This window comes from Ambystoma mexicanum, chromosome 10, assembly GCF_040938575.1.
Source record: "Ambystoma mexicanum isolate Mex_15411 chromosome 10, UKY_AmexF1_1, whole genome shotgun sequence".
NCBI classification, from domain to species: Eukaryota; Metazoa; Chordata; class Amphibia; order Caudata; family Ambystomatidae; genus Ambystoma; species Ambystoma mexicanum.
Window position 1 is genome coordinate 1,483,038,019 of NC_090932.1, and position 21,238 is coordinate 1,483,059,256.

A 21,238-nucleotide genomic window follows, 5' to 3' on the forward strand; every position below is an offset into this window, starting at 1 on the left:
AGGGACTCAGTTTGGATTCCTTAGAGTTACTTATGGCCGAGCACAAAACAGTATTACATTTTTAAACTTCACCAAAAGTCTGTTGGGCCCAGGGTTTACTTCGAAGTTCGCCACACACTTGGGCACCTAGGACCTGGAAATTCCAGGCTATTTGAAGTATCTAATGATCGCTCTGTTTTGACTGAATAATTCGGAAAGCTGTAGATTTGTGAAAAGATATTTTCTGAGACAAACACTTTGCAGGGATGTCGTAGACCAAACTCCCGCTTAGTATGTGCATTCCCCAGGTTTCCACTGAGGGCAACTGTGACAACAGACCCTTGATTGAAGGGGAGCAATGGATCCCATTCATTTAAAAAAAAAAAAAAAAGTGTTTCTGTCAAAACATGTACCATTTGAATCTCCACAACTTAAGATGGCATTTGACCTGGGGTGGAATAACCACCTGTCCGAAACTTCTTCTGTAGCATCCAGAAATACTTGTTGGTTCACACTAGCTGGGCTCCAGTATACATTTATTAATAGAAATGGCCCATACACAGGGAAGCACATGGATCCCATAGTAATTTGATTGCTTGAATAAAAGGGTTAGGGAATTTCCTGTTGGGAGACACAAAGGTTGTTACGAACACCTACCAAAAGCCCTGCTGCCATCTCCTGGCCCTTAACAGCCGGATTTCAAAATGAGTAGCCATCTAGTAACAGAGGTGTTAGTAGCCCGATTTCCTGTAGGGAAATGTCATATTGAACCAAATTAAAACTTATCGGATCAGGTAAATGGGGGGGGGGTGGGGGGGGAGCTGTGCGTATTCCATGATCCTACAAGGATGCCCTCAAATTTGGCGTTTGGATTTAGTTACCATTTATTTGTGTCTAAGGCAAGATCAATTTCTCTCTTGGTCTTTAGCCAACCCGGGCAAATCACTCGCACAAACCTTCCCATAGCTATTATCTGATGTAGAACGGGTGATATTAAGGGGGTTCGGGGGGAGGGCATAAGATGGTTACTCTCTTCTGTTGATATACGAATACATTCTAACAGTAAACGTCACCCTCTTTACTATTGTACTATTGTACTCTATCATGGGTGTTTCTCGGTAATTATTTATTTCACGCTGTGTTCCTTTTTTTCCTCTAAAGTAATAAATGAAGACTGAAACGAGCGCAGGGCCCCCAAAGAACAGGGCTTCTTCCAGGTCCATTAGCTTGAGCTGAGATCGAGCGGGGGAACTTGCTCCTGCCTAGTCCCAGACGTAGATGAAAATTGAAGTATTGCTTCTGCAGCCCCACCTCCAGGGTTGTCGTTAATTGGATATGTCCAAGTGGACACACCCCTCTTGATTAGAGCCCCTATCGATTTGCAAACTTGTATCTTCTTTTTGAGCGTTTCTGAGATGTTTAATAGTTCAACAAGAACAGGTTTCCCTTTCTGTCTGATTTTAGTTTTTTTACTAATATCCAGAGCCTTTTCTGAGCCCACTGTCGGGTGCGTTAAAGAAAGTAAACATTTCCTGGACCCACAGTATTTTGCGTTGCTTGAAGATTTGAAATTTTTGCGCTTTTGGGGTTTGTGTGAACCTTTTCTCCCCACCTTGCCTTCTCTTACATCTCTGATACAATATTGTAGTTCAAGATTCCTTTGATGGTGGTATGAGATCGGAAACTGGGGCAGTTTCACACCTCAGCAAGTATGGGGCTGGCATGGTGAAAGGGATCGAAGGGTAAGGGTTACATGTCTTTATATCGAGAGTAATGTATACTGAAAAATATATAACGAAACCATATGTCGAAATGCTATGAACTACATGAAAACAGTTCATACAACGAAAGGGGTATAGCGAAATACAACAATATCGAATTTCAGCATAACATTAAAATAATTTGAATCGATGGACAATTACCTAGAAGTGGAACACGTACAAGGCCCCGATTTGCCAAAAACCTATAGAATTCTTACACTGCTGTACTACAAAAACATGCAAAAAACCAATAATAAACTAGAAGGGTGGCATAATGAAATGCAGCAATCGTTGGAAGCGTGCAAACCTAATTTGTTTGCTTTTAAATGTTTTAAAAAAAATCACATCAAGAAATGAAACATTTCAAAAACGAACAATCGCATCAAAAAATGCAAATTGCACAAGTAATCTCGAGTGAAAAAACCCAAGTACAAAGAAAAATATCGACACAATCAAAGAAGACTAAAGTACTGTGTGTTGGCATTTGCTAAACAGAATAAAAGTGCCTATCTGAACAGTGGTGCTTTTAATATAAACTGTTGGAAACAGAAATGTTGACTTAACCCACAGCAAATGCTGAAATTGGAGATAACCAAAAAACCACATGCATAAAATTCCACAACCAAATCCAAAGGGGTGTAATCCATCGTCATTGAACCGAAAAGCCAAGAGGCCCAAGTCTTGAGGGGGAGGGGGGTGGGAGTTAAAATGGGGGGAAAAACACAAAAGGTTAAACGCCAATAAAGATCCAAGAAATCCACCGAAAACCCAAAAAAGGATACAGAGCACACACACGGAAAATAAGGAAATCCAACCAAGAAAAAACCCAAAAATCTATCCATAAAAGAACTCCAAGGAAACACTCCATCCGCTCTGAGGGGCGAAATTGGAGAAATCCATCAAAACATGCCGAAGAAATCCATCCAAAAAAGGGAACTCCAAGGAAACGCTATCCAATACATGCGAATAGGAAAAATTGACAAAATGGCGACACCAACTGGACAAACAATATATTGTACTAACTTTTTAAATGTTCAAATGTTCTCAATATTGAAACTTTCAAGACAAAACAATTTGTTATATATGTAATTCGCTTAAATTTGGTAAGAGTATTCGATATAAAATGATTCAATATAAACACTGTATACCATTTTAGATTTTTGGTAGTGAGTATCCTGCCTCCTAACCCACCCTACGATATGGATATGGATATGTATTACTGTTCACAATTACCTGGCTCTATGCATCCATGTACTATTCTCAGGCAAATCTGTATATATGCGCCAATCGTTATGTGCAAATAGAAAGATGGGGCGAAGAGGCACAAAAAAGGGAAAAAAAAGAAAAACAACAAAAATCTGATACACACTTACACAATTCCTGTTTGGAAACACAGGCATCACTTTCTCCAACCTTAATGGCTGGCAGAAAATCATCTTAACATGCACCTGAAGCGAATCCCTTGGAATGTTTGCTTTCACTACTTGATCATCAATCTACGCCCCCCAAGCCCCCCCCAGTGAGTCCCTATTCAGGGATTCAATGGCAATGCAACTCTGCAATGTGTCCTTGGGAGTCCCTACGATGGATGCAAAGTGCCCCGTTGTCGCCCCCGCCCCCCATCTCCCAGAGCTCAAGAGACGCCTTGATTGGATCTGGCAAGATGCATGAAATAATGCCTGGGATTCATTGCTGAATCAACATTCTGTGTGCATGACTGGGAATAAATGGTCTTTTCTGCTAGTCCCTTTGCCGTTTGTTTGGCACATTGAACATATATTTTGTGTACCCAGACCTCTGACGGTTTTCCCAGACTGTGCTGCCTAGACCTTGTGACTTATGGGATCGCTGTGATGTTGCCCTATTCCTGGATTGTGCTGCCTTGTCCTGGAGTACTAATTGAACTGCCGTGCACCAGACACCTGCCTGTTTATTCGACTGCGAAGTGCGAGCGAGCGACTGCAGTCCCACTACAGTCGCACATAAAACATCCTGAAAGGAAGTTGCTAGTTTAATCTTCCTCGCAGGTCCCCCAGCCGCCCTTTCGACCGGCTGCTAATGTCGAGTCCACTTTTGTGCTTTAATTTATTACTCTGCTCACAGATGTTTGTTACATGTTTTTCGGTACACCAAACTTCTCTCTCTCTCTCGTTGGTAGGTAACTTTGCATGTGTCATTTTAGCTGAAATAGCCAATTCTGCTGGCACGTGATAAAAAAGCAGGGGCGCATACCCTTTAGACACTGCATTTTCCTTAATCTAACTTCAACTAATAATTTAATGTTGATTCAGAATGTTTCCTGTGTGTGCTACAATGACCAATTGTTCGCCTAAACTGGATCCATGCTTTGGTGTTTGTGTGTTAAAGCTAAATTAAGTTTACCGTAGTTCCCTTAACGCGTGTGAGCTAGTTACAGAAAATGGTTGCGGTTGATTCCACATTCTATTTTTATTATAGGTTGAACCATAAAATAGGATACCGTTTGTACATTGTTTGGTGTCCGTCCTAGCAACAATAAACCCCTTTGTGCTCAAATTTATAAATCCACAATACAAATGCTACATGTTTATTGAACCCTTTGGACATATTAGCATTGTTAACTCCTCCATACATTTACAACACTATCTATACAGTGTGTTATACAAATACCTACCCTATCGCATGCGTTAGAACAAGGGATGACGCATTAAGATAGAGGTGTGTTTCAATCGGACCATTGAAGATTGAAATCATGTCTGGTTGGGCGTCATGTGTTTGGACAGTTGAAGAGAGGACACACAATGTGTAGTTCATATTGCTAGTTTCTGAAAAAAATGTGCTTTGAGAGTGTTGTCCCTCAAATTGTCTGGTTGGAAGCTTTGGAACCGTTGTACTTCAAGAGGACTATAGAAACGGTGTAAGATTTAGAAACTAACCATCCAAACCTGTTTCTCTAGTCCTTTCTGACTAGGGAGGGTTTGCGCAATAACAGTGCAAAATCAACCAATGTGAATCCCCAGGTCTCTGCGGTTCTTGCATTTGATGAAAGGGGCAAAACGATAATCGTTCTTATTGGTGGCAACCTTCATAGTTTTCCTGAAACAATTGGTCCTTTGTATTGAACAGAAACCCTTTTTTCTTTTTTACACTTTTTACAGTGTTCTGGATAGATTGAGGCCAGCAAGATGTAAAGCTATGTTATGTTATGTTAGCAGTATTTATTTAGCGCACGTTCGCCCAAAGGCATCATGGAACTGGAGAGATGAGTATTTTCGAGTTACTGTTACTAATAAAGCAAGGTCTTCAGTTTACGGCAGAGAGCAAAGTGGTCCGTGATTTCCCGCAGGGGAAGGGGCAGGTCGTTCCACGTTTTGGTGGCTGCAACCGAAAATGCACGTCCTCCTTTCCGGGCTATCCAGTCATCATTCCATTTTCATGTTTTACCCTAACTTCCAAGTAATTGTAAGGTAGCCTGATTGTACCAAATAATAAACTCTTCTCAGATAACCACACAGCATAACACTTCACCTTTTTAGTACAAGTTGTCCAGTTCTAAAAATATGGTGTATTGGATGTTCTTAAATAGTTCCCTGTACGAAGAACCACGCATCTGTATTGTTCACAATTCTGCAACACTGATTTCCGTTTTCTGCAGGCTTACAAAATGACCACAAGGAGATAATGAAGGAGATCGAGGAAGCTCTACACCGACTGCATGCTCGAGAGAAAGAAAAGCGCATGAAGGATGAGGCGGAGGCTGAAGCAGATGCGCAAAGCAAGTCTGAAACCCTACCACACCCCTTTGCTAAAGTGGATGCTGTCACTCCAGGCTCCCCAGCTAACACATCAGTGAGTTTTCAATAATCATTTTTGGGTTCCCATTATGATTTTGGTCGCTTAGAACACACTCTTTACCATTCAGGCCTTGGCATCAGCCCATAGTTGCAAAAAGGGCATAGGTAGGGTAGACAACAAGTTTTTTTGTGAAGTTGCTAGTAGTTCACCAGTTAGATGACTTTTGAGTCGGACTAAGCATACCTTTATATACTCAAATATCTAATTTTATATTTGATATGTATTAATCTTGATAAAAATAATTTAAGATATTGCTTACAAAAACATATTTACAGATGGTGGTGGAGGCATTTCCACAAAAATTCCTGTACAAAAGCACAAAGATAACAGTGGCGAGCCTTTATGGGGCTGTAAAAAAAGTGGGACAAAACAAACGGAAATATATGCAAGAAAATGTGTGACTTGCCTTTAAAGGTAACATTAACCTAATGAGGACCTTCAAACTAAAAAGGGGTACTATTTTAAATATACAAAAATTGCATTATTAACCATCACTGGAGGGAGTGGTGGGGATCAGGTAGGAGGAATAGGGCAGCAAGTATGTGAAGCTTAAACTGAGCTTTAAAGAGATCCACAGTTGGGTTGGCTTTGATTTTTATGGGCAGTTGATTCCAGTGGAGCAGGGCGAGTAGAGAAAAAGAGCATTGGATTCCAAGTGAAAGATGACTTCCATATTTGAGGAGTTTAGAAGCCATCCAATGAATTGTAGAGAGACCGTTTGTAATCTGTTCCTGAGGTGAAGAAAGTAAATGAGACCAGCTATTTGAGTGTCATCAGCAAACTGGTGATCTTGAAAGCCAAACGATGAGCTAAGTCTTCATAGGGCAAGGGTATAAAGACTGAAGAGCAGAGGTCAAAAAGGTCTGATCCTTTGGTGACGAACAGGGAGAGGGGTGGGGTAAGAGGTTTGCGAATTTTGACATTTTAAAGCATTGACCTTCCAGGTAGATTTACGAACCCAAGGTCCTCGACAGTGAGGAGGAGAGGGGAGTGGTGGACCGTGTCGAGTAGCAGAAAGGTCCAAACCAAGTATAGAGGAGAGTTTGGAGTGGTGAGCATTAGAGAGAAAGTTGGAGACATGCAGGAGTGCAGTCTCAGTGGAGTGCTTAATGAGGAAAAAAGGTTGCAGTTGCAAGAGGTCTTCAGTAGAAGTCCCTCTGACTACAATCAGAAGTCTGCGATCCTAGAAACCAAAGGGAGACCAAGCAAAAATGTTTAGGGGTCCAATTAAATGGGGGAGCAGCACTCCAAAAAATGTAATTCTGACCTAACCGAGACCAAGGGAAGCAGCAGTTTACCATTTTCAATGACTTCAGGTTCCCAGATGTGGCTTTTTAGTGTCCCAGATGCCTGCTGTTAGGGGAGTTTTCCTCAAGTCCACTTGGAGGTAAGACTCTGTAAAACTATCCCTTGGTAAATACAGGTCCCCAACTCGTAGTGCAAGTCTGTACGGTATGACGTCCTTTCATCTCAGGATGTTTTTTCGCTGGGTTTTTTACTGCACATTTTTTAGCGAAAAAGCCATCAAATCTTTTAGGGGGCATTAGACAATGATATGTATGGTGTGGGTGTTTGGGAATGCATAAAAAGATAAAGGGAATGGGGCGGCTTGCGGGCGAACCCCCCCACCCCACACCCCCACAAAATAATAATAATTTAAACAAAATTCGATGGATTTTTTCGTTAAACAAATCGCGGTTAAAAAACCCTGCGATGACATGGCAGAGCAACCAGGCACATCTTATTAGAGGATGTGAGCTGTAGGTAAGTACAATGAACCCATTCAATACAGTAGCCCAAAGAAATGTACACACTGGGAGTTAAATAAAATCTACATTTATTTTATATACTCAAGGGAAGGTAGGTAAATACTATTTTAGACTATCCAATACACCTGGGAAAGATCACCAATGCTTTTCATAGGTGACTGCTTCAATAGTAGTTGCTTGTTTTTACAATTGTTACAGAAAATTACAGTAATGAGAGTTCTACTGTTAAAATAGCAGTTGGGCACAATCACATTTACTACAGTGAAATGACAGTCTGTGGGAAGGAAAAGTTGGAAAATAGGTTTAGTATTAGCAGGGATCTATTTCTCAGCAACTTTTCAAGGATTGTATTGCTTTAGCAGTCCAATCCTTAACTAGTCAAGAGTTCATCAAAGTCTGTGTAGGATGGTGGCAAAAGTCTTATGCAGCAGCAGAAAAGGCAAAGTTCCTCCAGGTTTCTTTAGTTCAATAAAAATGCTTTAGTAGGAAACAGTCTCTTGATTTCTCGGTCTAGTGATGAAAGGAAGAACTCTCGGATGTCGCAGCAGCAGTCGTGAGAAAGGACTCGCTGCAAGGATTTTGTCGGTCTCCCATATCAATCTGTGGTTTTGGTTCCTTTTTATCAGCTCCAACAAAGAACAGTTACCACCCGGTTGATCTTCCTCTATTCTGCAGTCCTGCACTCTGGTGAGGGGTCTTGGATGAGTGGGATCGTGCCTCTGTAGGTCCAGCTGGAGCTTGCCAAATTTCTGGGAGAATTCGTTCACTCAAAGACATTGCACTGCAAATGGGTCGGATGCCCCTGGTATTCACGGTTTGCAGCTCTGGAAGGTCACCGTAACTCAGGATATGGCTCGAGCTGCAGTTCGTATTGAGGCTGATTGCTTTTTGGAGCTCCTTTGTGTAAAAGAAAACGGTCAGGACAACAGTGGTTACTTCACGGTTACTGGAAGGGTCTACAGGCACCTCTGGTCATTGTCGGTTTCGGATCTTCTGTTCCAGTGGGCGACTTGCCTCCTGCCTTGGTAACCTCACGTTTTATTCAGATTTCCCATTCACTCCTCTGCAAACCCTCCCTGCAGTTTATAGAAAGGGGTGGGTGGCTGTCAACGATTTTGATTAAAGCAAGGGACAGAGCCATATATGGATTTGTGGGGTATAGTTGAAGCTTAAAATCCATCCGTGCCTTCAACAGTAACCAGTAGAGCTTTCTTAATAGAGGAGATATATGGGCTACGGGTGTTTGTAAAAATGCGAGTTCTGGATTACCTGCAGCCTACGCAAAGCGGATACTGTAGACCCAGCATATAGGGCATTGCAATATTGCAAGGGGAACCAACAATAGCCTGAGCAATAATTGCACAATATTTCTCTGAGAGCAGCGGTCTAATCTGCCTCAGGAACATCACTTGGAAAGATGGATTGCGAACCTTTTTTTGTTTGAGGGTTTAAAGTCAGAGAAGAATCCAAGATTGCCCCTTGAGTTTTAACTTTGGTTTCTTTTTTTATGTTCTGCTTAAACAAAGTGTGGGCAGATGGCGAGTACGTAGTGCGTATGAGGCAACAGGCATTATCTCGGTTTTATCTTGATTGCATCCAAGCCAATTGTCAGCCATGCAGAAATGTGCTGTATATGGGCTGTATTGGGCTCTGGGTCCTTATCCAATGGAACCACAAGTTGATTGTCGTCTGTGTCATTTTGATAGAATAAGTCATGAAGAAGTTTCAAATAACTATTGAAAAGTGTGGGGGTACACCACACTGTTTGGGAGACATGGTCATTAATTTTGATATGGGATGATCTATAACAAAGCAATGTGTATTCATCCACTCCAGACATTTTATATACATGAACCACCTGCATGACCCATATATTTCAGAATAGTGTGGTCGATGGTGTCAAAGGCCGTGGATAGGTCAAGAAGCATCAACTAAGCATACCCAAACATTGCACAAAGTCATGGTGATTGTTTACACCCAAACATTGCAACATTAAATTGAGACCTAAATCGAACACCAGCGTCTTACCCTATGAATGCCATCATATAACACTTCCATAAGTTGGTTCATAGAAACCTCAGGCTCCTTGAAAAGTCGCACTGTATAAATGGAAAAGACTTGTGCGTGTGCGAAATGTAGTTACTAACCATGTGTTTCTATGATGTGAATGAGTGATTTGAAGAAATTGGCCGGACCGCAGCGAAGAAAGTGACGGAAGCAAAGTGTGATTAGCCTTGGATGTTCTCCATCTCAAAGTGATGATCTGCTAGAGAGAACCAATTACAAGAACCAACCAATGCCAGTTAAAGCGAAACAGAAACCCTTGAACACACATCCACTTCATAGCTTGAGTAATGTCACCCTTGACACCCCTGACCCTCCCACCCCCCTTATCACACCAGTGAAAATCGGAGTGAAGTTGCTATGTAATCAAGCCTATACTCCAATGTGGCAGTGAGGTCCAGCGCCTGAAATAAAAGATTAAATGGGTCAGCAGCCCAAGCAAGGGTATGCACTGTCTGTTCTGCAAACAAGTATTCCGAGGTCCACAGGAACTCTGTGCTTGCCATGCATATGACGCTGTTACTGATGGAGCAACAAAGAGCAAAGTTTGAGATGCATCTAAAGAAAACCATTAACAAATCCTTCAAATCTCTCAAAACTTAACCCGAAAAAAGTAAAACGCCACCTTCCTCCCCACTGAAGGAGCTGCACAAAGAAAACAATCTGACACCTCCCCAACTTCACTCTGAGAAACTAAAGGAACATGGAATCGCTCTGACTTGGTAGACTTACTCACATAGTGTCATTGGTCAGATCTGAAACTTTGGACCGGGCCATTACAAGCCGGTAATGTACCCTACCTCGGGGGTTATTGTTTAAATGAATTGAAGTGGGATATTCCTTGAAGGAAAGGGGTAGTTACCTGTCCCCTATCGCACTGCACCAGTGGGACCTTAGAGGGAATGCCCAGACTCCGGTTCCACCACCACATAATCAGGACAGTGGACTTCATTCTCACAGAGAACAGAGACCTCAGTGGTACCCCAGGCGCTTGAACCCAGATTGAAGAAAACATCCCGAGCTGAAATAGGGCTGATAGGAACAACTGTTCCTGACTGTTGATCAAACACCTATCAGGCCTCTGTGCCTTAAGGTGCGGGGGCCACTTTTGTTGTTGGATTTGTGTCTGGGTTAAAGGTGGTTCAACCTTGGGTTCCGGTTGTTATGACAGTTTATCTAAAGTCCAGCTAAGAGCTTCTTAAAACCATACATCTGAGACAATACATAAGCTCTGCTCTTAGTAAAAGACTGTACCACCTGAGCATGTTGGTAGCATGGACAGAGCAGCCAGGCTTATTTTAGGAGGGGAGAGAGGACTGTAGCTTGGTACAAAGAAATCATAGCATACATATGATGAAAAGAAACACTATGTATTGTATTTAAATAAACCCTTTATTTTTACAAGCATGTCCAGATAAATCTTGGGGAAATAAGTACTATTGACATATATAAACAAAATCATAAATAACTCCATACCTCTGGTAGGCAAACCAAGGTATAACCTTATTTAGAGGAGCAAGAAGCAAGTCAAGGTGAGTCAAACCTTAGGTTATACATTCAGGATTGTAATATACTATTCTTGGGGAATAAGACCTGGTTAGATATACTTTTACAATAGAATCAGTATTTATAGGGTAGTTGACCCTGTCAGTCATGCAGTGACACTCTGTTATGAAATCACATAATAAACCAACCTTGTTACAAGTATACTCCTTGCAACATTACTTTTCAGAACTCTGTTCAGAGCTGGTAAAACAACTCATATACTTTCTGTAGAGGCCTCAAGGTACTCATTGGTAAGTATGAACACTCAATAACTATTTTTGAATGCACTAAGCAAATCAGGAAAAGCGAATCCCAATTAGACCCAATGTATTTGAAGGTACGTAATTGACCCTATGACTATTTTGGAAATGCTCTAGGCAGTATCAGGGGCGGCACAGCCCAGTGTTACATATTTGGAAGAGCAGCAGCTATTCAAGGTAAGTAACCATATACCCTTTTAAGAGGGGCTTCAAGCAACTCCTAACACAAGTATTAATTTATAGACTGTTTTAGGTCTATATAAAGCAGCTCCGGGGGTGCAAAACCTAATTACACTTTAAGAAGAAGACCATGCTTACCTATTGGTAAGCTTTTACACTCCTTTAGTTAAGCAATTATAAAACAGTACCCACACTTAACACTAAATACAAAAGGGGGGGAAACACCAAGTATAACTTAAGGACACTTTGTAACTTCTTTCACAGAGTTACAGTTACCACACTAATTCTTTCAGCAAGTAAGTACTTTTACACTTGTTACACTTTTCAAGACCAAAGCCTTTTCTTATGCAGTCCTTCCCTAGTTTATTGCATGAGTTTTCCCAGAGGCAGAAGAGGGACCACAGTGCTCTAGGGGGCAGCTGTAGGCAGGTTGAGATAGGTTTCAATTGCAGGAAATTCAGGGTTCATAGGAGATCTTCACTTCAGAATTAGTGTTCAGGGACTTCTGAGAAGGTTCCCTATATCCGTCCCAGCTTTGGACAAGTGGTATGTGCAAACTCCCAACCTCACAAATCACCCAATTAGCCTCACAGGTTTCACACAGGACTTGAGATAAGTATGACCCAAGCCCACACAGCACCTTAGAGAGAAGAGCTTTGAAGTGGATCCCTTGAAGATGCAGCAGCACAGGACCCGGTCCCTAGTTTTAGACGAAAGAACTGGACACTGGATGGGAACTTGCAGCAGCAGTCGTCAGAGGAGGCTTCCAGTAACTGATACTTCACGGATTCCTGTGGATCTGGCGACTTTTTAAAGCAGCCAGATGAAGAACTAATATCGCTGGTTGGGTTCTCTTCACTCTCTGTCCTGCACTCTGGTGAGCGAACCTAGGGATTCGAATCATGTCTCTGGAGATCCAGGAGGAGGCCACCAAAGGTTCAGACGTATTCAGACTTCGGAAGACCATGCAACCGCACAATGACTGGAGTTAATTGGGGTATTGCAGCCGAGCAAGGTGGCAGCACGTCGTGGGATGGCTCAAAATGGAGGTCTTCTTGAGACTAGATCTCACCAGCCTCTGGGTAGGAACTGTTCAGATTGATTGAAAGGAAGGGTTAAAGCAGGCTCTGGTTACACAACAGGCTCTCAGGTCGTTGGAAACTGCTAGAGCCGTCTTTTCTTCATCTTCCTCATTGGTTTCAGCTCTAGTGTTTGACTTGTCAGCAACCTCCGGGTACGGAGTATCTATCGGGAACTACAGCACAACTTCTGCAATGTCTCCCTTCAGTTTACAGAAAGAGGCAGTCTGGCTGTCCAATCGGGACAGCTTGCACCCGCTGGGAGTTGGTTCCTTTCAGGGAAGACAAAGGATTGTGGAGTTGTGCGCTCCTCCCTCGCTTCCTGCCTTCTCGGACACTCTGGAGTCTGGGTGGGGAATGCAAAGGATTCCTGGCGAAGAAGAAACTTTCACGGAGGTTGTTGCCACTAGAATGGCAGAGGAAGACCTCAGAAGTAACCAGCAAACAATAAATGGCGGAAAAACGAGCCCAACATTTTAACAAAATGGTGGTCCTTCTATGCATTATCGAGGCTGATTTTAGCAGCCAGTGTACTGTACCGCCGAATACCAAAGATGGAGGTGAAGGGGATGATTTATTTCCAACAAGCAACTGGAGGTAAATCCAATTTAGCTCCAAAAAATATTGTTTACTGTGGCAGAATTATTATATGCGATAAATCCAACAAAATCCTCATGTAGTCCTATGAACTCCAAAAATATGGATTAACACAGTTGGTGCCTCACTGATAATCCAGCGGTAAATCTGCAGGTTTCAGTGGTAACGTAAAACATTACAGCCAAACTTAAACTAGTGGGGCAAAGACAGGAGGGGTACATAGAAAGGGAGTGACAGTGAGTGAGGGTGCAACAGCAAAAAAGTAAAAGGAAAACAGTGATTGGATGTGAAGAAGGCAAAATGGAGAACGATAGTATAAAACAAGATGCACCCAAATGGACTGTTAACATGGAAAAATTAATGACAAACTCGAAGCGGGCATATCTACTGATGAAAATAAAGAATGAGGGAGGTGTCATGATAAGGATAGGATAACACCCGTGTGGGGGAACCTAAAGGTAGCCACAATTATATGTTTGCCTTTTTTATAATCTTTTATTTTTATCAAACTGCCTTTCATCCAACTGACCAGCTACTCGCCCCTGCCTTTTTGTATAAAGGATAATGCATCTATTTGTTTTTAAACCTCCACATCTTCTGTTCGTGTAGGGTTTACAGGTTGGAGACGAGATCGTTCAATTTGGCTCTGTGAATGAACACAACTTCCAGACTTTGCAAAATATTGCCACTGTGGTTCAGCATTGTGAAGGGGTAAGTAGACTCCTGCCTGCATTCTGTAAACTCTGGCCTGTGTCCTTTTCACTTTGAATGAAAGACCATGATTCAAGTTCTGCCTGCTTTATTTTCTACCTTCTGAACCTGTTTGTTAAAACTGTGTCATGTGCTGCTCTGTTTCTGTCTGAACCCAGCCATGTACAGAAGGCCAACTAGAAAACCGGTTACTAATATCAACTTTTTTTTTTAACGAATTCCTGGTCAACAATGGACGTATGCATTGGTATTTTCTTAGTCCTTACTTTATTTCACTATTTTTAGAAAGGCCTTACTTGATGAGGTTGTAGTCCACTCAGGTGGCACCATCGCATTTACAAGTTTGTTCTTGTGCTCGAAATAGAGTACAAGAACCGTCATATTAAGTATGTGGTGTTGTAGGCATGTACTCATTGTCCGTGTTCACGTAATGGATGAAAGATAATCGTGTATGTTCCCTTGTGAGATTGGGAATGGTAACTGGTTAACTTTCCGAATAGAAGCAGTTTTGTTTTGGACCCATTTAAACCAATACTGGTCTCTTGCTCTGTCATTCTAGAACCCAAATTACTCAGATTGATATCTGCATAGTAATTGGGATCTTTTTTCTGAGGTGTGACATATTTTCTATGTTATCCACCTGCATTTTGAAAAAGCGTTTTTTTTGTTCTGTGCTAAAGTTTTGGCCCGAATGGCCATTTGCAAATTCAATTGCTATGGGCAAAGTGCTGAACCTTAAAGGAGTCATCCGTGTAAAAGTACCAATATTTCTAGGATGTTGGATTTGAAAGTCGACCAGTAATTTACAAGATTGTTTCTGCCTTCTTTTCGATTCCATTAGTGTGGTCATTGGGGCCTTTTTTCAGCAGGTCAATTACTACATTAATGCAGGGAACCTTTACATGGACATAGTTCATGAGTTTATCTGAATTTTGTCGCAGTGGCTGGGCACTTTTAATGGCTGAGTTGAATATGTCTGCAATACTTGTTTCAGGGGTTTTTCTGTTATCAAGGGTGCAGACAGTGAAGTTCAAGGGGTGCTAGAGTATTACAAGCTGATAGCAACAGTGTGCGGCTGATGTTGGCATTAATGGTTTCTAGCTTTCTGGTTAAGAGGACAGTTGATTGCCATTATTTGAAAGGACATTATAGTGTTTGCCTATGGGGCTTGTTCTGTTGTAAGTTCTTTGCATATCACGACTCTGGTATTTTAGTCATTTTATCCATTATTGCTTTGCAGTAGTCAGAATTGTGAATTTTGTAGAGCAGCTTATCTTGGTCTTTGTTAGAGTTCTCCTAAAGTCTACCTGTGTTAAGACTTTATGAAATCATCCCTTGGTATACAGAGCCCCAACTTCTAGTATGTCTGTACTACTCAAGGATTTGGTAGTATGTCAGAGCAGCCAGGCTAATCATAGGAGGGAGATGCGAGTTGTAGGGAAGTACAATGAACTCAGTAAATCCATAGACCCAAAGAAACACTTGCACACTTGTAGTTCTAGTAAAATAGTTACTTACACAAGGATAATGTTCTATTCAGGTAGGTAAGTACTATTGCATACTAATAAACACAATAGAACACCAATGCAATACTTCAATGCAATACTTCAGATGATTAAACAGAAGTTAAGACTTGTACAGTTAATGAACACAGTTCAAGGTAAGTAAAATCACGTGTTATAGTAACTATTCTGTTGTAGGAATAAATGGTTAAGCAACACCAACAATAGCAGTGGCTGTTTTTACGAGGCACACTACCAGAGGCTGCTTTTACGAAATCATGGGCCCCGGCTAATACTATACAGTGTGGTAACAAACCCAATGGTCCTACACTTTATGCTAGTGTGTGAAAAATATCAGCATTTGCGAAGTTTGTATTTGAGACCAGTCCTGCTGAAAGTTGGTTGTAGGGATACAAACTCATCAATGAAGGCTTTAAGGCATAGTTTGGACCCTTTTGTTGTGTGCGGGTGTGCACGTTATATACACAGATCTTGGCCTCTAAGGAATAAGCTGCTGAGCCACATTTAAAGTGTTTAAAGCCTGCTTGAGTCAGTAAGAGGGCCGATTGTGTCTTCAAATATGCCCTACTGAAATATCTTAGCAAAGCGGTAGTATACATGTATGGTAAAATTGTGCACTGAGGTTGCGAGCTGGGCTCTCCTCACTACTATTCATCCTCTGATTATATTTGTTTTAAGACTTTAATGTTTCTATGAATTGTAGATTTTCAAAGCACCATTATGAACCATGTATTTTTATAAATATCTGTACCTAATGTGCATTTCCTTCCTTTTCTGAAATATAAAAGTAAAGGGGTAGCATAAATCCAAGGCAAAACTGTTGAGATCAAGGGTCTCCTCGTTGTTTTTATCATCTTGATTGATTGTACTTGTTTTTGTGATTCTACGGCTTTTATGGACTCCTTATTTTACCAGCACCACCTGTGTATTAACCATGTATTGTATATACACTTGTATTCACTGTGTATTTTCTTTTTTGTCCCTGTTAAATGGTTTGTCTGATTTGAAGGCGCAAAGCTGAATAAAGGTTTATTGAATTGAATAGCAGTTCATTACTTTAGAAGACTTGTATTACTTTTCAGAGGCCTTAAGGCTTTAGCAGTCCATCCCTATCTAGGTGGGAGTTCTTCAAAGTCAGATTGAAGGTAAAGCAGATAAGGCAAAGATGCGGAAAAGGCAAAGTCCCAGAGGATTCTTCAATTACAAGTAAATAAAGGGCTTTTATTGGTCAAAAAGGTTACAGGGAACTTGGGAAAGGCTCCCTATCTGTGCACAAGCATTGAGCCTGGGCGAACACCCAAACACCAGAATCGGCACTCCAGCAACAAGGGAACCACAGAATGACTCGAGGTATGTACTACCATAAGTCCCACAGTACCGGAGGAGTTGTGAAGAAGATGCAGCTGCATTCTTTCAGAGTGCAGCAGCGGTGGACCCGGTCTCCTGTTCCTTGGTTGTGGTGATGAAAGGAGGGACTCCGGAAGGGATGTCGCAGCAGCATTCGAGAGAAAGGACTTGCAGCAAAGGATTCGTTGTGCTCAACGTTTGTCTGCAGTTTTGATGCCTTTTCACAGATTCCAACGGGGGAGCAGTTCTCGTCCGAACAATTGCTAGGTCCTGGACTCTGGTGAGGGGACTTTGAGGAGGAGGATCTTGTTTCTGGATGTCCTGAAGGAGTCAACCAAAGGTCAGGGAGAGTTAATTCACGGCAAGACGATGCACTGCAATCAGGCTCGATATCCCAGGGTATTGTTTGCAGCCCAGGAAGATCGCAGCACGTGGTGGCTTCAATTGAAGGTCATTTTAGGACTGATTATGCCTACCAGTCCAAGGGAGGAAGTCGATTCGAAAACTGGGTCAAGACAGCAGTGGTTCTTCAGCAGGCTTCTCCGGTTGCTAGAAGGGGCTGGAGGCATCTCTGGTTGTCATCTTCTGTCTCTTCTGTTCCAGTGTTCGACTTGCCTCGGGATCCTCACATTTTTTATCTAGGGTTCCAGCCAACTAACTGTCATGCAACATTCAAACTTTGGGGGTGGCTGTCCTTTCAGGACAGCAAACCTCTGATGGAAGTGGTTCCAGGCAGCAATCCCACAAGACATATTTGGACTCCTCCCCTGCTTCCTGTCCTCGCTGATGCACTGGAAAAGGATTACAGCTGAAGACAAAAGTCAAAACTGGACTCCCCACCCCCAACCCAGGACGGCAGAAGGACAAGCGCATGACAAATTTTGATGAAGGGAAGAACCCACCATTTTGGGTCAATGGCAGCCTGCGGGTACAAATTAAACCAGTTGGAAGAACATGTGCACTGCCACCAGCCATAATTGTTTGCTTGTCACTGTAACAGAAATGTTACAGGAGCAGTGAGAAAGGGGATACTAGGTAGCCCCCTCATCACTCCACATAGGGTGGTGTGTGCTGATCTCACAAAAGGAAATGGTAATAAGGATAAAAGTATCTTTCTGGTTATGTCATTTATAACACACATGTGCACAAGTGTTTCTAGTTCTTAAGGAAATGAAAAGAATATAAAAAGGCGTGTGCAAAGGGCTCCCAGCAACACTGTACAAAGAGTTCTGTGTGCTGCGATCGTGGAACACAAAAGCCTTTTAAAAGTATGGAGGAAAGCAAAACTCTATAAAATAAAGGAAAAGCAGAATGAACAAGGGTTCCCATAGTCGGAGCAAACGAAATGAATGTCGGTGGAGGGGGGAGGCTCCCCTCATTCAGGAGAATAGGAAAAACGTCCAAGAGTCCTGCAAAAAGTGCTGGTCAACTCGCAGGTAGTGGATTTGGCATAAAAATGAAAAAAACCCTAAACACTCTAGACCGGTTTGACAGCATGTCCAACCCCCTTCCCTTTCTTGGAGAATTAGTCCACTCTTTATTGAACCATTTTGTTTTCTTTCTATTTCAGCAAGAAAAGTGCCGAGTTTCTCTGTGGGTAGTCGGTAATGTCTGTAACCGAAGTTGGTGAATGAGACTTACTTGGGGAATGCTTCTGCTGATGTTTTGTGAAGGGTCTGTACATTGGCTTTCAGAAAGTAGGGAGTTGATGGTGTGGGAGGTGGAGCCCCTTCTACCTACTTATCACACAATTTAAAATGGCAGGTTATTGAAAGTTGGCTATTTGGAATTGGAAAACCTTTTTTAGGTGCCTGATCATCCGATTTGAATATAGACTAATGTATTGTCAACTCTGGATGTGGGTTCATGTTGAAGTTGTGTCAATGCATATTAAGCTTGTTTGTGATTAGGTCTCGGGTCAAACTGCCCGTTTGATATCGGCAAGTATGTTCAAATCTCCTAGTATGAGGATTTTGTTTGAAGTTCCCAAACGAGAAGGTGAACTCCTACATTGTGGCCTTATCTTTAATTTCTCTTTACAGATTGAGATCATACCCTTCCTTGCTGATAACCGCCCTATTTCCTGGAATTGTTTAACACAGATTATCCCAAACCCCTTCCAAAGCACTGCCATCCGTCAGTGCTGTAACATTCCGTGGTATGGGGGTGACCCTCCAAAACAGAAATAGGTTCACAAACGCTCAATGGGCCTCCTTTTTTATTCTTTTTAAAGCAATCTCCTTTTGCACCTTAGAGCAGGAGACCTTTACAAATATCTGAAATAGCCGGGGGGGAAAAAAACTTGAATTGGAAGTTTATTTTTCACAACACTTGGTTTGTTGTCAAATCAGACTTTACAGGCAGTAAGACTTGATGTAGCAAAAATAGACTGCTGTTTGGAAGTATGAAGTAATGGTTGATGTTTTGGATGTTGGTGTGTCTGGGCACAGTGTTTGAAGCACTGAGGGTTGAGTGTTTGCTTGCTACAAAGGAGTCCCAATCTTGGCATTGGTCAGGTTGAAGAAGTGGCAGCTAGTGTGGGTTTTGTATTTATTATCTTTTTATTTTGCATTCTGGTTTAAAGAGTAAATCCTTCTCAAGACTGAAGGATACACCCATAACTATACAAATTTGATATGTTTGACATATACAAATAGATTATTTCATGAGTATGAACAATCGGTGCAAAATGTAACCTTTAACTGAAAACTGTGTAAAACAATTTCTATGAAACTGTCAGTTCAAATATTCATTGCAGCGATACTTGGAGGGATATCTGCCGCTGGCAATAAAATATCAGATGGATTCTGACAGCATATCTTTAAACATCTCGGAAAATTTCCAAAAGTATGAAACACATTTCAATTGGAGTGCTGGACAGATCAAGAACAATAAGGTTTCTACGACAGGGCCTTCAGAACAGAATCTAAAGGGAGATGAGTTTGTGCCCTCCTTTCTAATTGCAAGAATTTCGGGAGTTGGATGTAAATAAAACCTAAAAGGAAGGAAGTAGTCTCCATTTTCAATTAGATTTAACAAGGTATGATGGAATTATACCAACTTTTTTTATACCCCCATTTTTCTTCACGTCGGATGTTTCTGAACAGTTTATAGTTCAAATTTAGGGATTTAGTTAAAATCCAATACGATGGTTTAAGGTTTCTTTTCACTTTAAGAGGGGTATCTCTCAGAGCAATTTTTTTCGGACCTAATTTAGCGCCAACTTCATCCAAATATTGAGGACTGTGCATTACTGTTCGCACCCAAGATCAGCTAGCCTAGTGAAACTCGAGGTGTGGGGAAGTATTCATATTTTACTGCACAAGGGAAGAAACGTCCAGTCTACATGCATTTGCAACGAGTTCAGCCCCATCTCAGCATGAGTGATAGAGATGGGAACACCCTTGGGTAAGTTAAAGCTAATTGCCAAAGATTATGTTCAATTTTATCCCATACCACTGACAATTTTAGCCTTGTCAAATCTTATAAGAGGAATGATCGCAAAACAACCACATTTTATGTCAATTTACATCATTTGAGAAGCTAGGGCCAGAGAGGTGTCCAGCAAGTCTGTTTTTCTGGATTTTATTGATGCTTTACCTTGTATCGTGACCCGTATTTCCAGTTTGCCACAATGTCCAGCAAGGAGTTATGTACAAACCTTTTGTATTTAGGCTTTTTGGTGTTGGGTCTGTTGTAGATTAGGACCTTGGGCTTATTTGAATTGATTTCAAGATCTAAACTACTCAATGTATTGGGTTAAAGAAGTCGGTAATCTTTGAAGACCACTGTAGTTTGGTAAATTAATTATGTCATTGGCATAAACATGTCCTTGTCATAGACCAAGTGCTGAATCATGAACTGCATGAACTCGGGAGGAAATTAATTCCATCCCAAGAGTACAGTATCTAAATTTGATTACAGATTAAAAAGTGGGAGGGGCCAATGCACAGCTCTGCCAAAGACCTTGAAATGAAGGAATCGGGTCAAAGTTTGTCACTCTTAGCCAATCGAATCTGAACCACAGTTTTAGTGCCATCTAGTATCAGATGGAAAAGAGGCAGGCTGCAAACTCTGCTTCAGTAGTTATGGAAAGGGGCCATAGGCAAATATTTTGGTGTCGTCAATTAAACAGGTGCGATTACAAGATGGAGGAGATGTTGCTTCCAGAAATAGAGGGCAGAAAATGAAGAGCAGCAGCTAGCTGTCGCACGGGCATGCCCAGGTAAGGATGCAAAATTACTATCCAAAAATAAATCCTTTATGCATTCCACTTATAACCTGGTAGTGGATTAGCCAAATTGAGAAATGGTTTGATTATGTTCTTATTATATGACAGCCTATCATAGACTTTCTATTCCAAGGGAAGTGGAGAGAATACGATTTTATTTGAATGAAAATGGAAGAGTACTCTAGAAGGTGACCGTTTTGATTCTGTGTGGCTAAATCCTAATCCTACCTTTTTAGGGTGCATAACTTCATAGGAGAGGTCTACGTTTGGATGGGAAGGTTGGTCACCAAATATGAGGGGCCTATGGTCCATCATATAGGGTGAGCTTATTGCGGCTCAAAAAATGTGAAAGGCTATGA

General features: G+C 41.6%; 1 protein-coding gene across 2 annotated transcripts in view; it reads left to right on the top strand.

Moving 5' to 3' along the window:
* PSMD9 (proteasome 26S subunit, non-ATPase 9) overlaps positions 1 to 21,238 on the top strand; it is a 113,976-nt gene that overhangs the window by 82,838 nt on the left and 9,900 nt on the right. For both annotated transcript variants that reach the window (XM_069619591.1, XM_069619592.1), the window contains exons 3-4: positions 5,374 to 5,567; positions 13,677 to 13,778. In XM_069619591.1, the coding sequence (XP_069475692.1) occupies positions 5,374 to 5,567; positions 13,677 to 13,778 (296 nt within the window). The remainder of the gene's footprint in view (positions 1 to 5,373; positions 5,568 to 13,676; positions 13,779 to 21,238) is intronic.